General features: G+C 35.8%; 1 protein-coding gene and 1 long non-coding RNA gene across 4 annotated transcripts in view; one reads left to right on the top strand and one right to left on the bottom strand.

Moving 5' to 3' along the window:
• Window positions 1–1,957: 1,957 nt before the first annotated feature.
• The window catches only part of grm8a (glutamate receptor, metabotropic 8a), a 240,618-nt gene continuing 222,276 nt past the window's right edge, over window positions 1,958–20,299 (bottom strand). Inside the window, exons 10-11 of one of the 3 annotated variants that reach the window (XM_048154637.1) lie at window positions 5,028–5,274; window positions 1,958–2,641 (exon numbers count right to left, since the gene is read on the bottom strand). In XM_048154637.1, coding sequence (XP_048010594.1) covers window positions 2,592–2,641; window positions 5,028–5,274 — 297 coding nt within the window. In that variant the 3' untranslated portion in view covers window positions 1,958–2,591. The other 2 variants (XM_048154636.1, XM_048154638.1) reach the window with 2 other exon arrangements.
• LOC125244559 overlaps window positions 6,150–20,299 on the top strand; it is a 77,740-nt gene continuing 63,590 nt past the window's right edge. The window contains exons 1-2 of the long non-coding RNA XR_007179328.1: window positions 6,150–6,801; window positions 16,491–16,548. This is a non-coding gene — a long non-coding RNA (uncharacterized LOC125244559). The remainder of the gene's footprint in view (window positions 6,802–16,490; window positions 16,549–20,299) is intronic.

Here is a 20,299-nt window from a genome sequence, read left to right on the forward strand (position 1 = left end):
TCTACAGTTCTTTTTAAGTTTCTAGAACTCTAGTGTTACGCATACTATTCCTATTTCACTTTACTTTTTAAGGCAATCAGTTTGAATGCTTTTATTTAAGTAGGTCTAACTAATTAGATTTTATAGTGCATTATATATAGATAATTATAATAGCTGTAAAATTGATGCATTTCCAGTGTAATGCCTTTATTGGCATCAATGGTTCCATAAAGAACTTATTGCGAAACCCCTTTTGGAACCTTTAAACAAACAAACTCTTTTTAGGATTATTATTTCATAATCAGCCCAGCTGAGTATATCTATGGGATATGAATGCTTTCATCATACTTTCCTTAACTATACCACTTTTTGGTGTGTTCGCACCACAGGAACTGGGAATGATTTTAGATATAGGAACGTCTTTTGAGGAAATAAATTAGCTTGCAGAGTAGGGTCTAACCCAGCACAATCGGAGCTACCAGTAGCATAAGGGTTTGTTGATTGGAATGCATGTTATACGAAACACAGTTTACATATACCTACTACACAAACTAACTCCACAAACCTGGAAAACAGGGATGGACCGACCCCGAAGTCCAGGCACTTCTCATCCTCCATCCTCCCGTTGTTGAAGGCCATGCTTAAATGACTTTGCTGTCGGCAGGCTTTCGTCACCTCAGAGTTCCTACTGGCGGTGTGAATGCAACCAGGAAAATGGCCCTAGGGGGAAATTTAGTTATCGGGGGACTGTCCTGGTGGCTATTACTATAACTGAGTTCCTGAAACTACCCTGTGCAAAAGCCTCTAATGGCGCAAGACATTCCAGAAGGTTTCATAGCAGAAATGTGAAGCTCATATTAGAGGTATTTTAGCAGTAAAATGAATGCATTTCTAACGTAATTCCTTTAAGGGGGATTTTTCTCAATGTAAATGTATTGTTGAGTGTATTCCTAAACATAAAGGATCTTTATTGGCATTGATGGTTCCATAAAAAAAACCTTTAACATCCATGGAATGGATGCACAAAAGGTTCTTTATAGTGCAAATATGCTCTTTAGATTATTTAAATATCCTTTACACTAAGAAAAAAATGGTTCCCTTTTTAATAAATGTTCTTTGGGGAACCAAAGAAGATTCTTCTTGCTGCAAAACCACATTTTGGAACCTTTATGTAAAAGTTTTGTGTTAATCAAGCATATATGACAAGCATATAGCTTCTCACACACACACACACACACACACACACACACACACACACACACACACACACACACACACACACACACACACACACACACACACACACACACACACACACACACACACAAGATTAACAAGTAATATTATCACACTAGTCTCATGTATAATGTTTAAGTCTTAAGGCTATTTTGAAACAGTGCAGTATTTTAATGTTGATCCCACATTATTTGACCAGTGAATTTAACTGACTTTTCCAGTTTTATATCATTTTAAATCAGTTTTATATGAATCGCAAGTCCAAAAGCACAAGATAAACATATATATATATTGGCTTTAAGATTTTTCAGGTCACAATTTTACAGACCCCTAAAGGGACATAGTAGTGGAAAAAATTTGGGATGGGAGGAAAAATATTTTTCAAAGCTTTTGCATTCTCTCGTAAAACTTTTGTGTTCCCCCGAGAAACTTTGCATTCCCTCGCAAAGCTTTTGCCCCCCCCACCACCATGTCCCTAGGGGCTCTGTACAATTTCCTAACATTTTCAGGTTGTATGACGGTGGTAATTCTGCCCTCTGCAATGCCTTGCTCATGCCAAACATTTTTCTGTAGTGAAAAAGACTATACTCAACCTGAAAAATCCCCAAACATATTGGGTTTACATGGGATAGACATCTGCAAAACAGAGTTTGAGTTTATTTTTAGACTGTGTTGGTGATCAAATATGAATGAGAGAAATGAGAAACAAATCTCACTGTCAAATACGCATCTAACAACGCTACACATTTGCAAAACATTCCTTTATTATAAATAAATCTTCATTTTTTTTTGGTATAAAAACTAGCATGCTTCAACCATGGCATTTTACAGCTTCACAACCCCGCGGTTACGGTTCAGTCAGCCAATACAAGACACGTCATCTCAGAATGCAGGTTTCTGACAAAGTGGGACAAGAATGAAAAAATCTGCACAACCACAAAAATACAATAACAACAAACATAGTTTGACTCTGGTAGTTTTCATATATTTTCTCTTTTTTTTTTACATCCACATTTCCAAAGTTTACCGTGAATGTTTCCATCTGCAGAATGCTTACACGATTTTTTGTGGAAAGTTATTTTTTCGTATGACTGCAAGCCTGCACCTTCAGTTTTGTGAGTGTGTGCATGTGTTCACTTGTGTTCATGGCAGGATCGGTAGCTCTTGAACGCAGGATAGCAGTCTCACTGGAAGGTCCCGTAAGTCCGTTCGTCTCCCAGGATGCTGCGGGTTTTAGATTGATGCAGAACGGTATAAAAATCTCATGCTCAGATGCCCGTTTCTGGTCCATTTGCCTGTCAGCGCATGTCACATGACAGACGTCCTGCTTCAGACAGGGCCCCGCCCTCAGCTCTGCCCACAGAGAGGGTCCCTCTTCAGATGGCGTGATTGCTGTAGCTGACGTATGTTGTCTTGGTGGATGATGCTGCTGGAGAGGAAAACACATCCACTCTCACTCGACTGCATGTGCATTATCTGTTTAGTCGAACATCTTTTAGGTGGCCTTATCTATTGTTTTACGGTCACTGCTCTTATGCAGTTTTATCTACGTTGTTCCAAATTTTGCCTTTGCCTACTAAATTAGACAAGTTTTGATTTGATTCTTGGCGTTTTTGCCAATTTTATTTAGTGAAGAGAGGACTTTGAGGAGGGAATGGGGAAAAGCCAGTAGTGGTGGAGATTTTGATTCATTTCAGTGAATCTTGTAATTCCGTTCACCAAAAAGATTCATTCTGTAATTCTGTCTCCATGGTTTCATTGCGAGTCCATCTTATTTGAGTCCATCTTTTCAATAAAGAAATGAAACGGTCTTCAGTTAACATCACAAGATGTGATGCTCAAAGAAACAGAAAAATCTGTTAAAGCTTGTCTAGTTGGCATATCATTAAGTGTCAATAATATTCTTATGCAAATAAGTTTAAATTTGACTGTTAGATTTTGTTTCTTAGTGAATGAATCAGTGTTTTTGAACGAATCTTTTGAGTGAACAAACTGGTAATAAAAGAGGAAAAAAGCCAAGAATCATATATATGTTACAACTTGTCTAGTTTGCATATCATTTAACGTCAAATTTATTATAATGCAAACAAGTTTAAATTTCGCTGTTAGCATTGTTGTTTTCTTTGAGAATTAATCAGTTTTTGAACGAATCTTTTGGTGGCAAAATTGAAGAAAAAAAGAGCTTAGTCTGATGAATCAGTGAATGAATCAGTATTTTTTTAACAAATCTAACCAGTCATATTTTTCTATTAACTCGAGTCTCTCCTTTTAATAACACTCTTAATTATTTTAATTAACAATAAGACTTGTTTAGGTTGTGATTCGTGAAAGACAGATCTGTTGAATGAATGATTCAATGATTCATTCATAAGACATTCATTCATAACACATAACACATGTCATAAACAGACAAACATTCCTAATGAAGTAACAATGTAATGTGAGAAAAGGGTACAGAACAAATCATTTTGATGAACGGATTCACAAGATTCACCAAAATGAATCAAAATCTCCACCACTACTGGCTGGTGTAATTTCCCGTTCCCTTGTACAAACAAGTGAACAAACCAGTCATAAAAGTGGTAAAAATGGCAAGAACAAAAACGAAGAAGTTTGAAAAAAAAAAAAAAAAAGAACTAAAAATCTCATATTTTTCTATTCACTTGAATCTCTCCTTTTAATAAACACTCTTAATTATTTTAATTATGAATAATAAGACTTGATTGGGTTGGGAAAGACAAATCTGTTGAATGAATGATTCAGTGATTCATTCATAACAAATAAACAGACAAATGTTACGCCTACCTACTGACGTAATGATGTAATGTGAGAAAAGGGTACAGAATGAATCATTTTGATGAATGGATTCACAAGATTCGCTGAAATTAATCAAACTACTGGCTTTTTCCCATTCCTTCCTCCCAATCCTCTCTTTACTAAATAAAAGTGGCAAAACGGCCAAGAATCAAATAAAAAGTTGTCTAATTTAGTTTTGGGTGGTCTTGATACTGATACACGAGTTGTGCTTTAATGTTTCAGAAGGCAAAGCATCACCCACCGCACAGAACAAAGTAATTGGCTTGATGACTTAAAATGGGCTTATTTCCCCTCAAAGCCTTGGATCACTTCTGAGTGATTAAATTTTCAACACTCCATAATCCTGCACTTTGCAGAAGAAAAAAAAAAAAAAAAGTCAAAATCAAAAAATCAAAAAGAGCCAAAAAAATTTATCAAGCTGGCAAATAACGCAGCTAGTCGGATATGCTAATCAGACCGGGAACATTGATTCCACACTTTACTTTGCCTGTCTACCCCCGGCAAACATCCCAGCAGGAAACTTTTGGGCTTATAACAAGACTTGTGTTTGGTTAAGTCTACCAATCTGTACTAAACAGCTGTTCAACACACAGATGGAACATTTACCAAACATCTGGAGGAAAAACAGAGATAAATGTGACGCTAAGAGAGCAGAAGTAGAGCGCAACAGTGACCACAGCAGCCTTGGATTATCAAAGCATATTTCCTATTAATTTTCTACATTTAAATAAACTTCAATCAAAAGCTTTAAGCCTTGAACTAAACCAACCAGCTCCACAGCATTTGATTCAAAGCCCAAAATGATTTGAAAATCAGAAAAAAGCAAATTAACATATTTCATCCCTTTAAAGCAATGGGAATTCATTTAATCAGTCTTGGTTTTTGTGTCTTTTTAATGCAACTTGCACTGGGTAGGTGGCCTCCTAGCCTTAAAAAATGATGGTTAATCATTCATTTGAATGGGATTTTCTGGTCTACATGGATGAAATACTCACTGTTGGTCTCCATGCTCTCACAAAGCTCGGTCTTCACTTCCCCGTTGGGCCGGTCGCTTCCCTTCTGCACTAGTTTTCCTGACATGGTGGCGGCAGTGACGATAGCTTTGAAGCTGCGCTTGCGTTTGGGCACGTTCTGCTCCGGGTGGAAGATGATGATATAGACCTTGGGCATGTAGAGCATCCCCAGAGACACAGATGCGCTGAGGCTGAGAGAGATGGTGAGGGTGGTCGTCTGGATGTACATCTGAAAACAACATGCAGCAAAGACGGTCTTTGTACCATTAAAGCATCCAGCAACAATCCTCCTCATTATAAACAAAGCATTTATTTAATCAAAGCTCTAAAAATGGCTTGTTGTGATGTTGCGGGTCCGGTGACGTCACATGAGCATAGAATAGACCCTTTTTCACATTTCCAGGTTTTTCACAAGCGAAAGTCGTCATAGTTGGGTAAACTTTGATAGTGCTATGAATGAGAGAATTTATTAAATACATTTTTCTGTTTGCACAAATACAGCAAAAGAAAAACTCCACAATAGTGTTCGTAACTTTCAAAAAGAGGTACGCCCCCCACGGTACGCAGGGAAGGAGACCAGAGGCTGTTTTTTGAATGGATGTCAATGGATGAGAGGCTTCACTATGTTGATTAAACAGCTTTTATAGGGAAATAGCTAATCATTTAATTAAGGGACAGCATACTATTTGCCAATCTTCAGAATGTTTTACACTAAACAATACTTTCGTTGGGAACTATATGTAGATTTTAGCTTGATAAAAATGTATTTTTTTAAGAGAAGGCAGACTAGGGAATGTTGCGACTGACGTCACTGCCATTACACTAATAGAGATACAGACCCTCTTATCTCCCCATTATATACAATCTCTGGTTAGAAGCTCCGGTTTCTATAGAAACAGATAGTCAGACGCGCGCCTCCGAAATGAGGCACAAGAGACGCGCATTTAGGACTGCGCATGCGCATTAGGTTGATCCAGCCTGAAAAATTTTGTTTAGAAACAAAATTTATGAGACAGTTGTTGTCAGATTTTATTAGTGATTTCAAATATGTAATTTAATCGAAAGCTTGGTAAACAGCTTTAGAGAATTTGATGCCGCCGAGTGAAATGACTTGTCTTGAAGGGACTTTGATTAGAAACACCTTCACAGCAGATTTTTTTTTTTTTTGTAATTTGATGCAACGGTAATATAATACTAAGTATAGTGTTATAAATGTATATACATTTTTTAAAAAATGAAAGTATAAAATAATTTGCAGGATTTACGATATTGATGACCGTTAAAACGCCACAGGCCCCGCCCACTGGCGTTCAGACATTTCCCTACACTGGCCGTGCGTCGCGTCAAAAGCAAATAGAAGCCATTAAAATCTTCGACGCTGTCTACACTGATACAGTATACAGATGTGTGTTCAGCTTACTAAACATGCTTGAGTCTGTCGACAACAGGACAATATAGAAGATTAAAAGAACGTTTGCGTTGATGCGTCCAGTTTAAACGGCTCGTCTCTGTACAGACTTCAGAAGGATCCCAGCGTCAGAAATTAGTGGATGGTTTATTTCAGAGCCGTTCATATTTAACGGCTCTGGTTTATTTCAATGTCATCCCAGATTTTTCCCAGATGTTTTTTTTTTCCCGGAGCATTTTGTTTTGTAAATGACTGAGGCACAGTGTAATGGAGAGTTTGCAAAGAAACTTTTGTTGACAGACGAAGCAGCCTACTCTATTGGATCTGACAGCAGCTGCATCACAAACCGTAAGTAAATTATTTCATTATGCTTTGTCTGTAACTGACGGTTTTATATGAATATGTTTTCAAAACACGTAGCGAGTGGGCATTGATACTGTTTCTTATGCAATGGCGTTAGCCAATCATAACAGTGGCTGTTTACTGAAGCCACGCCTTAAAAAAAAAAAAAAAAAAAAAAAAAAAAAAAACAGGCTTTTTTGCGTGTGTGTGTGCAAAAAAGCATTATAAGTGAACCTCAAGATACATATTAAAATAATTTAAAAAAAAAATCCATGTTATGACCCATTTAATTTCTGGGTCACTTTGCACAATTAAACACCTTCAGGACTATAACAGCTGTACAACAAAGTCATCCAAAAACATATTTTTATACTAAAATGAAGTTTCAGATTTATCAGTGATTCCATTTGAGAAACATATTTCTTTTACAATAAATAACATTTAACAAGCTATAAAAAATACTCTCACAAAACCTACCAGGAACATATTTCACACTACAATCAAATGACTGAAATAAGCATAAACATTATATTTTGCTAAAAATGTTTTATATATAAATATATTTTCATGATAATTGAGCAAACCCCACCCACTGCCTTTAATTAATTCTAATTTAAATAAAAATAATAAAATAATTGAAAAATAGCAATACAATAATTTTACGGTATTACAAAAAAGGGAAACAAGAAAAATATGCTTTATTTTCATGAAAATGTTAAAATGCAAACAACATTGAAATAAGTTTAGATCTATCTATCTATCTATCTATCTATCTATCTATCTATCTATCTATCTATCTATCTATCTATCTGTCAGGTATGAGATTGACCACATTACATGACACATCAAATCCATCAATAAAATAAAAAATATAACAAATTTCGGTAACACTTTACTTGAAGGGGTGTGCATAAGACTGACATGACACCTTCATAATCTTGACATGACACGTGTCATGAATATGAAGGAGGTTTTATGAATGTTTATGACAACTGTCATTAAGTGTCATTCACTCAATTATGTCATTTTTAATGCAAAGATGACATTGTTTGAGATGTCCGAGTTATGACAACTTGACATAAACCAATACATCGTAACCTGTCAGTGTCTTTGTCATGACAACTTGACATCATTTAGCTTTATCGGTTAACATTGCATTAAACTGTCATGTAGTTGGTTTTGACATTGGCTGTCATGAGGCCATTATAATAGTGTCATGAATATGTATCTTGAGTTCAAGTACAGTGGTACAAATTGAACTTGTCATTAAAATGTCATTAAGTAACAATACTCTGACAAATAATTTTATAACAGCGTCATGACTATTTTTCAAGGTCAGATAATAGACAATTTCAAATTTCGTAAAAAAAGATGACACTGTTATAAAATAATGGTAACACTTTATTTTAGGGTCTTTTAACTAGTTGCTTATTACTATTAGCATGCATATTACTAAAATATTGTCTGTTTATTAGTACTTATAAAGCACATATTAATGCCTTATTCTGCATGATCTTATTCTACATTCTTAATCCTACCCAATACCTAAACCTAACAATTAACTATAATAAGCAGTAAATTAAGAGTTTATTGAGGGAAAAGTCATAGTTAATCGTTTATATATGTGTTCCCTATACTGAAGTGTTACCAAAATAATGTAATGTAATGTTAACCCATAAAGCTAAGTAGTTTTTTAAGTTTGATAATTAATCTGCTATGTCATGTTTATGACAGGTTATGATGTTTTGCTAATGTCACGTTGTCATGACAAAGACACTGACAGGTTATGATGTGTTGGTTTATGTCAAGTTGTCGTAACAAAGACATCTCAAACAATGTCATCTTTGCATTAAAAATGACATAATTGAGCGAATGACATTTAATGACAGTTGTCATAAACATGCATAAAACCTCCTTCATATTCATGACACATGTCATGTCAAGATTATGAAGGTGTCATGTCAGTCTTATGCACACCCCTTCAAGTAAAGTGTTACCCAAATTTCATTATTACAATTAGGGGCCAAAAATATTGTATTCCAGGTACTGGTTAATTTCTGACCCAGATCATAAAAAGTCATTATAAATATGCTCAAATTAAAGAACACGTCTGGATTAGTTATTGACCAGATATTTTGATCTTGACAAGGTTCCGCAGAAACCCTCAGACCGCCACACACGCACGCACACACACACACACACACACACACACACACACACACACACACACACACACACACACACACACACACAGACACACACACACACACATGCATGCATCAAGACTTCTCAGATGCTGGAAGCATAATTAGCGGCTGATAAGGACACATGCTCACACTCAGAGACAGATTTACAACTTTCCTTAATTAGAATTTAAAAAATGAAAGCTCTTACTCAATTAACAGACATGAGCACATACAACACACTCAGTCCTGTGAACACACACACACACACACACACACACACACGAACAGAAGAAGAATCCTCAAAGGCTAAGCACTCATGTGTATCTTTGTCTCCAGCAGGGGGTAAAAATCACAGAGAATGACTGCTAGCAGATGGCGAGACACGCTTGAGTCCAAACCAATGCAAAAACGAAATACAGATAATAAATGTGCAAATGTAGAAGCGCGAACGTCCTGTAATGAAAAGCATTGGTCAGGGAGCGGCTCCAGCCACCCGCTGATCCCTGATCTGTAACCGGGCTGGACTAGATGGCATTCGTGTGCTAACATGTTCAGAGCGATGATCAATGCTGTTTTGAAGACAATCCACTGGGGTAAATGCTTAGTGGCTTTTACAGAGCGAACGGAAACAGCTGCTGCTGCTGCTGCTGGAGGAGCAAGATCCCAAAATAAAAATCCAGAAGGAGACAAGCTAAGTGGTCATTCCACACTAGCTAAAGCCTAATACAGAAAGTAAAGCTGTTGCTAAACCTAGTGAGCTGCTATAGGCCTATTGCCTACATAGGCAGCTGGCTTTTAAGTGAAGTCGAACCAAAATCTCAAACAACCTCATTAATAAAGAAAATAAAAAAAGAGCATAACTGCTCAAACATTTGGGGTCAGGAGGATTGTGATGTATTCATTAAAAGTAACAGTTAAGACTATTACAATGTCACAAAAGATTCTATTTCAAATAAATGGTTCTTTTGAGCATTCTATTCATCAAAACATTCTGGAAAAATTAAAATGTATCACAGTTTCCATTTAAACTATTAAGTAGCACAACTGTTTTCAACGTTGATAATAATAATAAATGTTTATTGAGCAGCAAATATTAGAATGATTTCTGAAGGATCATGTGACGCTGAAGACTGGAGTAATGATGCTGAAAATTCAGCTTTGATCACTGGAATAAATTTTGTTTTAAAAAACATTCAAACACAAAAAAATGGAAATAATATTTAATACATTTACTGTTTTTATGATCAAATAAATGCCGAGCATAAGAGACTTCTTTCAAAAAACATTAAAATTGTACAGACCCCAAATTTCTATATTGATTTTTAATAAGTAAATGTGTATAACATATCATCATGACATTACAATTAGAGTCACATAGACAAACATAGATACACACACACACACACACACACACCAGAGAGCACTTCAAACTCACAGCCGTCAATGAATCCGTGGATATTCTCCCTGTCTAAGGTCGGAAATTGCAGGTAATCACCTGAGACCGGCTCCGCAGATATTGATCTAAAATTGTCTGACACAGATTGGAGATTTCCACTAAAAGCTACACATAACTCAGTGTTAATTTGCCTCTAGGTCAACGAAATCACCTCAGACTAACAAAACCAGCCCATTAATACCAGTCAGAGGAAACACTGCTCATTATATATAATCACCAAACTTCTGAGTTCTTACAAACATCAGCTGTAAATGTCTGGAACAGCTATAAGATACATGACAACTCTGATGCTATTTGCCATCATCTTCCACTCCGCGGGAATATAACGTATCGATCTGTGCGATCTCGCTGTATTATGACCAGGGGCTCTGGCAGAAAGTGCCACATGTCAGTGGCTTATACTTTTAGAACTTAATACTCCCATAAACCCCTTTAGGAGGGACTGAACAGAACTTTAAAGAGGGATTTCATAGTGCAATGTAAGTTTTATATATTATATATATATATATATATATATATATATATATATATATATATATATATATATATATATATGAAGAGTTTGGTTCCAAAACGCAATAACTCCATTTTGATTATTTTGAGTAAAAAGGTATTTTCTTTACCAAAAAATTGGCAAGATGAAAACCCCTATTTTCTGTTTCAAACTTTCACATAGCATCTTTTGGATATAAAAACATTAAAAAATTCAAATCTACATTTTGATTTTAAAAAGTTTATTATAAAAACGTATTATTTTTTTCCCAAAATGCAATAAATCCATGACACTTTTTTTTTTCAAAATGCAATTAATCCATCAATATAAAAGTTATTTTTCAAACTGAAAATACACAACAAAGTAAGTTGATTCACATATATGACAGAGTCTAAACTTTGCCAATATTTATCTTATATTCAGCCAATTTACTAAAAATACATTCAGCCGTCGCTCCAATGGTCATCTTGTTAATGTTATGAATTATTTGTCATTACGGATTAAAGAGTATCTGGCGCCACCGCACGGTTAAATAAACACATTTGCCGAGTACATTGGTATTAAAAACGGCTTTTAAAAAAGCCTTTAATGTTTACAGTGTGTGGAATGGTGCGCTGTGATTGGTTGAGAGCGGATATATCGCGTTCTGCAGAGAAAGAATACTGGCGTTTGTTGCGTTCTGGGAAGAAAGGGAGAAAACATGACAGAATAACACGACGGATATCGCATTTTGCGCAAAATTAATAAATGACTTTTCAATATCGACCAGATACAATACTGATTTTGGTGGAAACTCAATTTTTTGAAAATGGCGTTTATCGCGTTTTGGAACCAAACTCTTCATATATATATATATATATATATATATATATATATATATATATATATATATATATATATATATATATATATAAAACACACACACACACACACTTAGTATGGGTACAGCGGTTTGCAAAAATCACGGTTCGGTTCATATTACAGTTTTTGAGATTATTTTTCAGATCAGCAAACATCATTAAAGACAAGTAAATTCAATAATAAAATAACATATTAAATACAATAGAACCAAGTTACAAATAATGTCTAATATGTATGTCTGAGATTAAAATGGCACTGCACAAATATCACTGTATAAATTAAATATAGATGAATCTTTGTTAAAGCTGTGTTTTTTGTTTAATTAACATTAATGACAGACAGCAGCAGGTATATATAGGCTGCTGTCACTTTAAGAGCTAATGCACAGATCCAATATAATGATACACGTCTGATTTCTTTCCATTTACATTCACTTCACTTAAGACATCTAACTGACTGCATTTACGAGAATACTTGCCGAGACGGGCATTTTGAGATTATTTTGTGTGTATGTGTCATATAATATCTGTGGTAGTACAATATAACATGTCTTTTTGAAATTAACCAGAGTTTTATGTCATATAATGTTTTATTTATTAAATTGTATTTATTAATTTCGATTTATAATGTCATCATGTCATTATATGTTCTCGATCATGACTTCATGGCTGTTTCTGTCCTTTTTTTGAGCTGTACCTTTAAGAAGCACTCTATTACAGGGAGAGTCAGTTCCCTGGAAGTTAATTTTTGCAGCTATTTTTGATCTGGAAAGGAGGTTTTGAACTCTGAAAGTTACAGTTTAATACGTCAAACTCTTTCAATCAACAGAAATTTGATTTCTCTTGATATGACCCTGTAAGCTTTTAAAGTTGGAATAATCCCTGCCAAACAGAGGATAAATCAAATCTCATTTTCTCAGCAGGTTTGTAATAGCATTAGCCATATATTAACAAGAGGAATAATTAAAACAAAAATCACATCAGGTTGTCGTGAATTTCTGAAGTTTTGCAGAAACACATAGAGACTTGGTTCATGTGACTGTATAATGCTGTCACGCTGAGCAGTTAATCTCATGTCGATTACCCAGAAGCTTCTCAGAAAGACCCTTGAGGTCTGAAGTTAAACAGATGATTGTGCCATATATAGTTGCTCTTAAAGTCTAAATTACACTTTTCCTTAATGCATTTCAGAGCCAAAGCCAAACAAAATGGTGCAACTGCTGTGTATTCAATTAACCTGCAGGTATGCTGTTATTATCACACATGATCAGAGCTGTAAAAAATAAGGAAAAACAGTACTGTGTACAGCTCACAGCTGCATTGCTGTATATATAGGCAGCTTCCTTTTAAAACAGAATTCTGAATGCAGTGGAACCTCATAAGTGACTGATTTGGAACATTGGAGCACTCCACATAGTCAACATTGTCACTAGCAAAGATAATGACACAATACTGTAATATGCAACAAAATATACATGTAACACTAAAACATGTAACACTAATATTTTTAACTTTAAAATCAATGCTTCCGGTCTGTGAAGCTTGCAATGATTTTTCTTTTACTATTACTATTTTTCTTACACATACCTATCATTTCACTTCAGAAGCCATTGATTCATCCACTGGGGTAAATAAATGATAAGTTAATTGTTGAGTCAGTATTCATTGTTCAGTGTTGAACTATAAGTATACTTACTGTCAACATATTCCTTGACTTTTCCACCATTTTGGATGCATGCATCAAACGTCATATGAACAGAAAAAACAGGTCTCGTTGCATCCGCTTGTCGGAGAAAGTGTTAATGGCTGTACATTCTTACTCATTCATTTTGTATCTTTGATATCTGATAATAAGACAATAAAAGCTGGAATGTGTCTTAAAAACATTAAATAATAATAATAAAAAAATGCTGTCTAGGTAGGCAGCTCTTTTGGATCAGAGCTTTTGTGTTATGGTTATCGGTGAGGAGGTGCTGTTGCCTTATTGCTGATCCGTTTCCTCGCCGCCCACCCAAATAGAAGGATGGATGGCAATAAAAACTGAATTACTGTTGCTGCGTGATCCAACAGCAAAGCACACACACACAGAGCGAGCTCATGTTGTGCTCAGTCTCCAGAAATGACCTGTGCAGTGTCAGTCATTCCTCTGCATGCCAATTCCCCTGTTGTTTCACGAAGCTTCTCAATGCCCCATGTCACTCTTAATTAGTTTTGAAGAATCCCTGTGCAGAAGCAGCCAGCAGACTATCACCCTGAACTTCTAATAGTTCTCAGTTTCCAAAGCCTGCGGCTCACAGAACTCATTGGAACAGGTTTGTAAAAGCTATTTCTCAGGTGACGGCACATGTTATTTTCTGGGCCGCTGAGCACAACCCCATTTGTGCGTGTTGGGGTTGAGTTTGGCATAGTAGAAGTAAATTTCATTTAAAAACAGATCATAGAACTACAGTATTTATTATGTCACGCAACAGGCCACATTAGCATCGCATGCAACTGAGTTGAATGTAATCTGCTGCGAAAAAACATTTTTTTTGTATTTATTTATTCTGCATGTCAGATAAACTCATGCATCTCAAAGCGGTAGCTAACAGGGAATGTTCTCAGAACTTTAGCTAACATTCTGGCAAGGTTCTCTCAAAGTTACAAACAAATGTTCTTCCTGTAACGTTAATAGAACATTTGTTCAAAGTTGTCTGGCCTTTAATAAGCTGCGTTTCAGTTCAATTTTCTATGCCCTACCCTCGCTAACTTCCCTCCGTCTCATTCACTCAGATGCACATCTTTGCTTACGTTGCATGAATGCCCACTACCCTTGCAATGTGTTTAAATCGAACACCGTAAGCCCTTGATCACCCTGATACAATTATTATGCAGTCAAAATAACTAATATCATACACTACATGTGTGGGTGGGATAAATTAAGCGTGATCTGCCGTGATGTCACACTCATGTTGCATTGTGGTCTATGGATCTGCCTGAAGTGTACTTTAGTAGTGTAACGTTTAAAGTCTACTAAAGATGAATAGCTATAGGTGAAGTAGTTCAAAATAGCAGCTTGGTTTATTAAATAAAGCAAAACAGAAATCCACAAGGGTGCAAACACAACAAAACAGCGTGCAGTACCGGATGATGTCCTGAATGAACTGAGGGACTTAAATAAACATGGATAATAAACTCAAATACGAACAGGTGTGCTAATGAATCAAAACCAACAAGGAGCGGGGAAATGAAATAAGGAAACAGGTAAGAGAAACCAACTAAAAGTCTATGAAAACGAATGTAAAACACACTAATCGTGACAAGTAGACTCGCTCCCTCTGTCAAAATCGAGGGGTCGACAGTCTGTTCAAATAAACCTCCCTCGCCCACTTGATGAAGTTGAACGCACTTCAAAATGGCGGTGGGGTTTCCCCTGAGGGCAACTGCTTAGGGAAGTTTGTGAGTGTATATCTAAAAGTGAAGTTCAACGCATTCTTAATGTTCTCAAAGCGTTAGCATTAAAACATTATTTATATGTTATTCAGGAATGTTTTTTCCCCTGAAATGTTTTAGTTGGATGTTCGTCTAGCTAATTTTTTAGCAAAACTTTTTTGCAGTTTAAAAACACGAGACGCTTTAATCCCTTTAGTCCTTTCACTTGGCAGCCATCTTTGAAATGCCTCTCGGGCATACAAGTGCATCTCTTTGAATGGGGAAACATCAAATTCTCCAAAACTGTTTTCCAAGCTTATGATTTAATTTCATACTTGAAATCACCAATGAAATCTGACAACAACTGACTTATAAATGTTATTTCTTAATGCTCGAATCATGACAAAAAAACAAGATTTTTTTTTTTAAGCACACATCTCTGAACACTGACCATTTCTATAGGAATCGGTGTGGTGAGAATTTGAGTCCCCCTTCCAGGAATTGGGTCTCATTTAGGTCCCAGGCGGTAATGCCTGATCAAAAGTTATCGTGATGTGTTGACTAATTATATCCTATTTCACTATTGAATGATGTTTATTCCATTAAGTGCACAAACAACATGCTTGAAATATAAAATGAATTCCTACTGCATAATAAAACAAACTGTTAACAGATATTGAAAGCAAAAAATATATAATATAAGCTGAGCTAGCAGGCTAATTCGGTAGATGTATGCTATGTTAGTACATAAGCTAACTAAAAAACAGTAAGCAACCATATTAGGCATTGCACTTTCTCCCATTCATAATAATACGAGTGGACCGTCTTTCTTTATATAAAGTCTTTGACGCAGGTCAGTGGATTGAGAGAGAAAAACGCATGGTCTATGGATGCATTTTTTAAATAAGTTGAACTTATTTTGACTTGAATATCACATCATGCAGAAGACGCTGCAAAAGACGTGAGCGTGCAATGCTCAAACACATCCGTATAGAAAAACAATGGAAAAGTAGTCAAAAAAACAAACAAAAAAAAAACGTCCTGTGCCCCTTAGGATATCTTTTTGTAAGCTGGGTTTAACTGCATGTGGCATTCAGCACTTGCACATATGCGTAACCAATTCACACTTTTCATCTGAAACACGAACTGTGGGTGGCACAGCTGTCCGAGAGCAACCGAATTAACTCTGTAAAAGTCGCTCATGGCATGCACAGGTACAAAAAATATTTTCTCCTTTTCATCACATAAGAAACAGCTGAGTAGTCAATGTTCTCTCTTTCTTTCCTCAGCTGTAATGGATTCAACACACCAGCACTTTGACAACATCTGTTGGTTGCTATAAAACAGGTGCGTAAAAAATTTCCTTCTTTGAATGAATTAAAAAAAGGAAACTGTTTAAAGAAATCATTAGGTCACTAAAACCCAACTAGAGGCCATGTCTTGAAAACAGTGCTCAATTAAATCATATTTGAGAGACTAACTCTGACATGATGTAGAATTAATGTTCATAACAGATTTGCATCAGAGTGGAAAGGCTCTCTAAATTGTTTGTGAATCTTTGTCTAAAGAAATTAACTTCACAGAACAGTTCAACCATCACTTAAAACTTTTAAATCAACATGAAATTGTGTTCACGACTCATTTAACTTAGTGGAACAGAATATTCTGCAAGTAAAAAGATTAAAAAATAAGACCAGGAAAGTGTATTAGGCAATTTCAGCAACATACTCAGTATTCTGTGAAATAATGTACCAAAATTACAGTCATTTGTTAAAGTTGGCATGAAATAGAAGTCGCACTAGTCTTTTTGTCCCTATTGTGACGTATATCTGAGTGAAACAAGAGCAAATGTAGGGTGGAGCTTGATTTTGTAGGGGAATTGATTGGATGGTTGTGGTTTGCTATTGGCTGATCTCATGTGAGTGACAGGTTGCCCCGCCTTCATCATCAGAGAAGAGATGATGTCGCGGTAAGAGGGAGGGGAAGATATTCTGATTAAAGCTTACGAGGAACATGAATAAAAAAAAAAAAATTATGTGCATGGATAAATCATTTATTGTACACACTGCAATATTTCATAATTAACAAGAATTGGCAATTTTGATTTCATGGTAATTTTAATCTCATTGAGTGTCAGTGCAAGTTCCCTGTCTATGTAGACAGCGTTGGACTTATGCATAGGCTCACAGTAGTGATTAGCAGCTGACATTCCTGTTCAGGTGTGTTATCAGAGTAATGAAAGTGAGACTGACATCCATCTGTTCACCCAATCGCACGGCACGCCGTTGAGCGACAATTAATCAAGCAGGATTAGCCGCACATATGTCAGCGCCAGTGCACTAACTAGCTAACACAACACACTCAACAGATGTTAAACCTGAACACTGACCGCCCAGGTAAAAGTCAGGTACAGAGACATTATTCTCGGTCTCTGCACATTTGCCCTTCAAATCTGACTGTCAAACATGAGCACACGTTCTAAAAAACAACTTGAATGTGTTATTCATCAGATTGTACGTGGCTGTCATAAAACGAGAGGAAATGAATGTTGGAAAAGGAACCCCTACAGTGAATGTATTTGTCTTTGATTGCAGAATTCACCGGCCAAAGATTTTGAGAAAAATCGATTAGATTAGGGTGAGGAAAAAACACTTTTTATTAAATTAGTAGTTCCCTACTTAAAGGTGCCCAAGAACGTTCTTTCACAAGATGTAATATAAGTCTAAGGTGTCTCCTGAATGTGTCTGTGAAGTTTCAGCTCAAAATACCCCATAGATTTTTTAAAATAAATTTTTTTAACTGCCTATTTTGGGGCATCATTAACTATGCACTGATTTACACTCGGCGCCGCCCCCTTAAATCGCGTGCTCCCTGCCACACCAGCTGTCGACTATATTACAGCGCATTTACAAAGTTCACACAGCTAATATAACCCTCAAATGGATCTTTACAAGATGTTTGTCATGCATGCTGCATGCATGCTTCGAATTATGTGAGTAAAGTATTTATTTGGATGTTAAAGTTTTATTCTGAGTGAATTTGAGGCTGTCTTCCGTGGCTAACGGCTAATGCTACACTGTTGGAGAGATTTATAAAGAATGAAGTTGTGTTTATGCATTATACAGACTGCAAGTGTTTAAAAAATGAAAATAGCGACGGCTCTTGTCTCCGTGAATACAGTAAGAAACGATGGTAACTTTAACCTCATTTAACGGTACATTAGCAACATGCTAACGAAACTTTTAGAAAGACAATTTACAAATATCACTAAAAATATCATGCTATCATGGATTATGTCAGTTATTATTGCTCCATCTGCCATGTACTGAACTCTTGTTATTTAACTATGCCAAGGTAAATTCAATTTTTGAATCAAGGGCACCTTTAAGCGTACGACTGTGTTGTAAACAGGCACAACGCAATAAAGCAGTACAGTGACAAATGATAATATCTCTCTTTCTTAATCTATCCTAAAATATCTGGCTCCACCACAATTTTGACATCGATACTATAGGGAAAATGCCATATAGATATTTTTAATATTATCTCATAATTTGGCAGCAGGTTTATTAGGCTGCTGTCACTTTAAGACCTGACGCACGAATCAAATATACTGTTACACATGCATTTTCTTTCTCAACTGTTTACTTTTACTCAAAACATAGCTGACTGTGTTTACATGAATACTCACCAAGACCGGCATTTAGACATTGTTTTGTTTGTATTTGACGAAAAGGAACTAAATTTAGCACTGAGAGGTGGCTTTATGCACAAAATCTGTTGGAATGAGTAAAGTTAAATGCAAAATCATGGAAGTTAGCTATAATATACAAATATTTTCAAAATCTGCTAAAAAATCTGACACAGTATCCAAAGAAAATCCCTTCAACTCCTTATATAAATGACAGCTGTCTAGCAGCAGAATGCTGTCAGACAGACACTTCTTTAACACAGACACCATCTTAAATGGTTCAGGAGGTGTTACAGGCCTGCCATCCTACTATAATCACTGCACTAGAGCTCAGTGCGCTTAGTGTCATTTTTCCTGTTCGATAAACAGATTCATTTGGCTAATTGACCACTATAAAAAAATCAATGTGTTTCAAAGTGTAATGTGAAAACTGTGTGTGTGTGTGTGTGTGTGTGTGTGTGTGTGTGTGTGTGTGTGTGTGTGTGTGTGTGTGAGAGAGAGAGAGAGAGAGAGCTCAACGGAAACATCACTTTAGCAATGCTTTCCTGTGCACTGCCAACATGTCTCAGTGGCTGTTTTTAAAACTCGCTCCATAAAGCATTAGTTACTTGCAAATGCCTTTGACAGCACTGGCTTTTCACAAGATTTGGTTGCGCTTTAATGAGAAAACCTTGGAAACCTTCAAAAACATTTCTGCTCTTAGAGTGAAGCATTCATATGTGCACGTTATTTCAAATACAAAATGTGAGTGTAAGTGTTTATAATCTTTCATCAAAATCTAATAACCTGCTACTCCGCTATAATGTCTTTCAGCCAACATCACCATCCTTCATATTTTCAACATCTCCAAACACCTGGTGCCAGTAGTGGCGTGTAATGCATACTTTTCATGATCTAATCAATTATGGCTGCACTTTTTTTTTCTTGTTTTAAGAATTCAGATTCACTTGGAAATTAATCCAAGATTTTTTTTATTTTTATTATTTGCACATCAACACAAAGTGAAATATTTGAACAGAAGTGCTGTACATTCATCAGTGTTTTTATACATTATCATAATGTATGCTACCATAAATGTATGACTTGCATGCCTTATGCATAGTGCAACTACATTATGCAACCACAATCAAGCGAATTATGTAGTACTTTGTGTGCAAAAATATATTTCTGACCATATAATATATCATAAATAAAACATATATAAGTAACACTTAAATTACACTTTAAAAAAATGATTAACTGATTAACTAAAAACAGAGATTATTGTAGTATGTTTTACAAGAAAATACTATTTTAGTTGTTTCACAAATAATTCAGTGTGTTACTTGCTGTTTCTTTGCAATAATTTGTGAAATTTACTTGCAATTTCTAAATGTGAAATTTGTTTCAAAGTGTAGTTAACATTAC

The sequence above is a fragment of the Megalobrama amblycephala genome, linkage group LG14 (genome assembly GCF_018812025.1).
Source record: "Megalobrama amblycephala isolate DHTTF-2021 linkage group LG14, ASM1881202v1, whole genome shotgun sequence".
Taxonomy (NCBI): Eukaryota; Metazoa; Chordata; class Actinopteri; order Cypriniformes; family Xenocyprididae; genus Megalobrama; species Megalobrama amblycephala.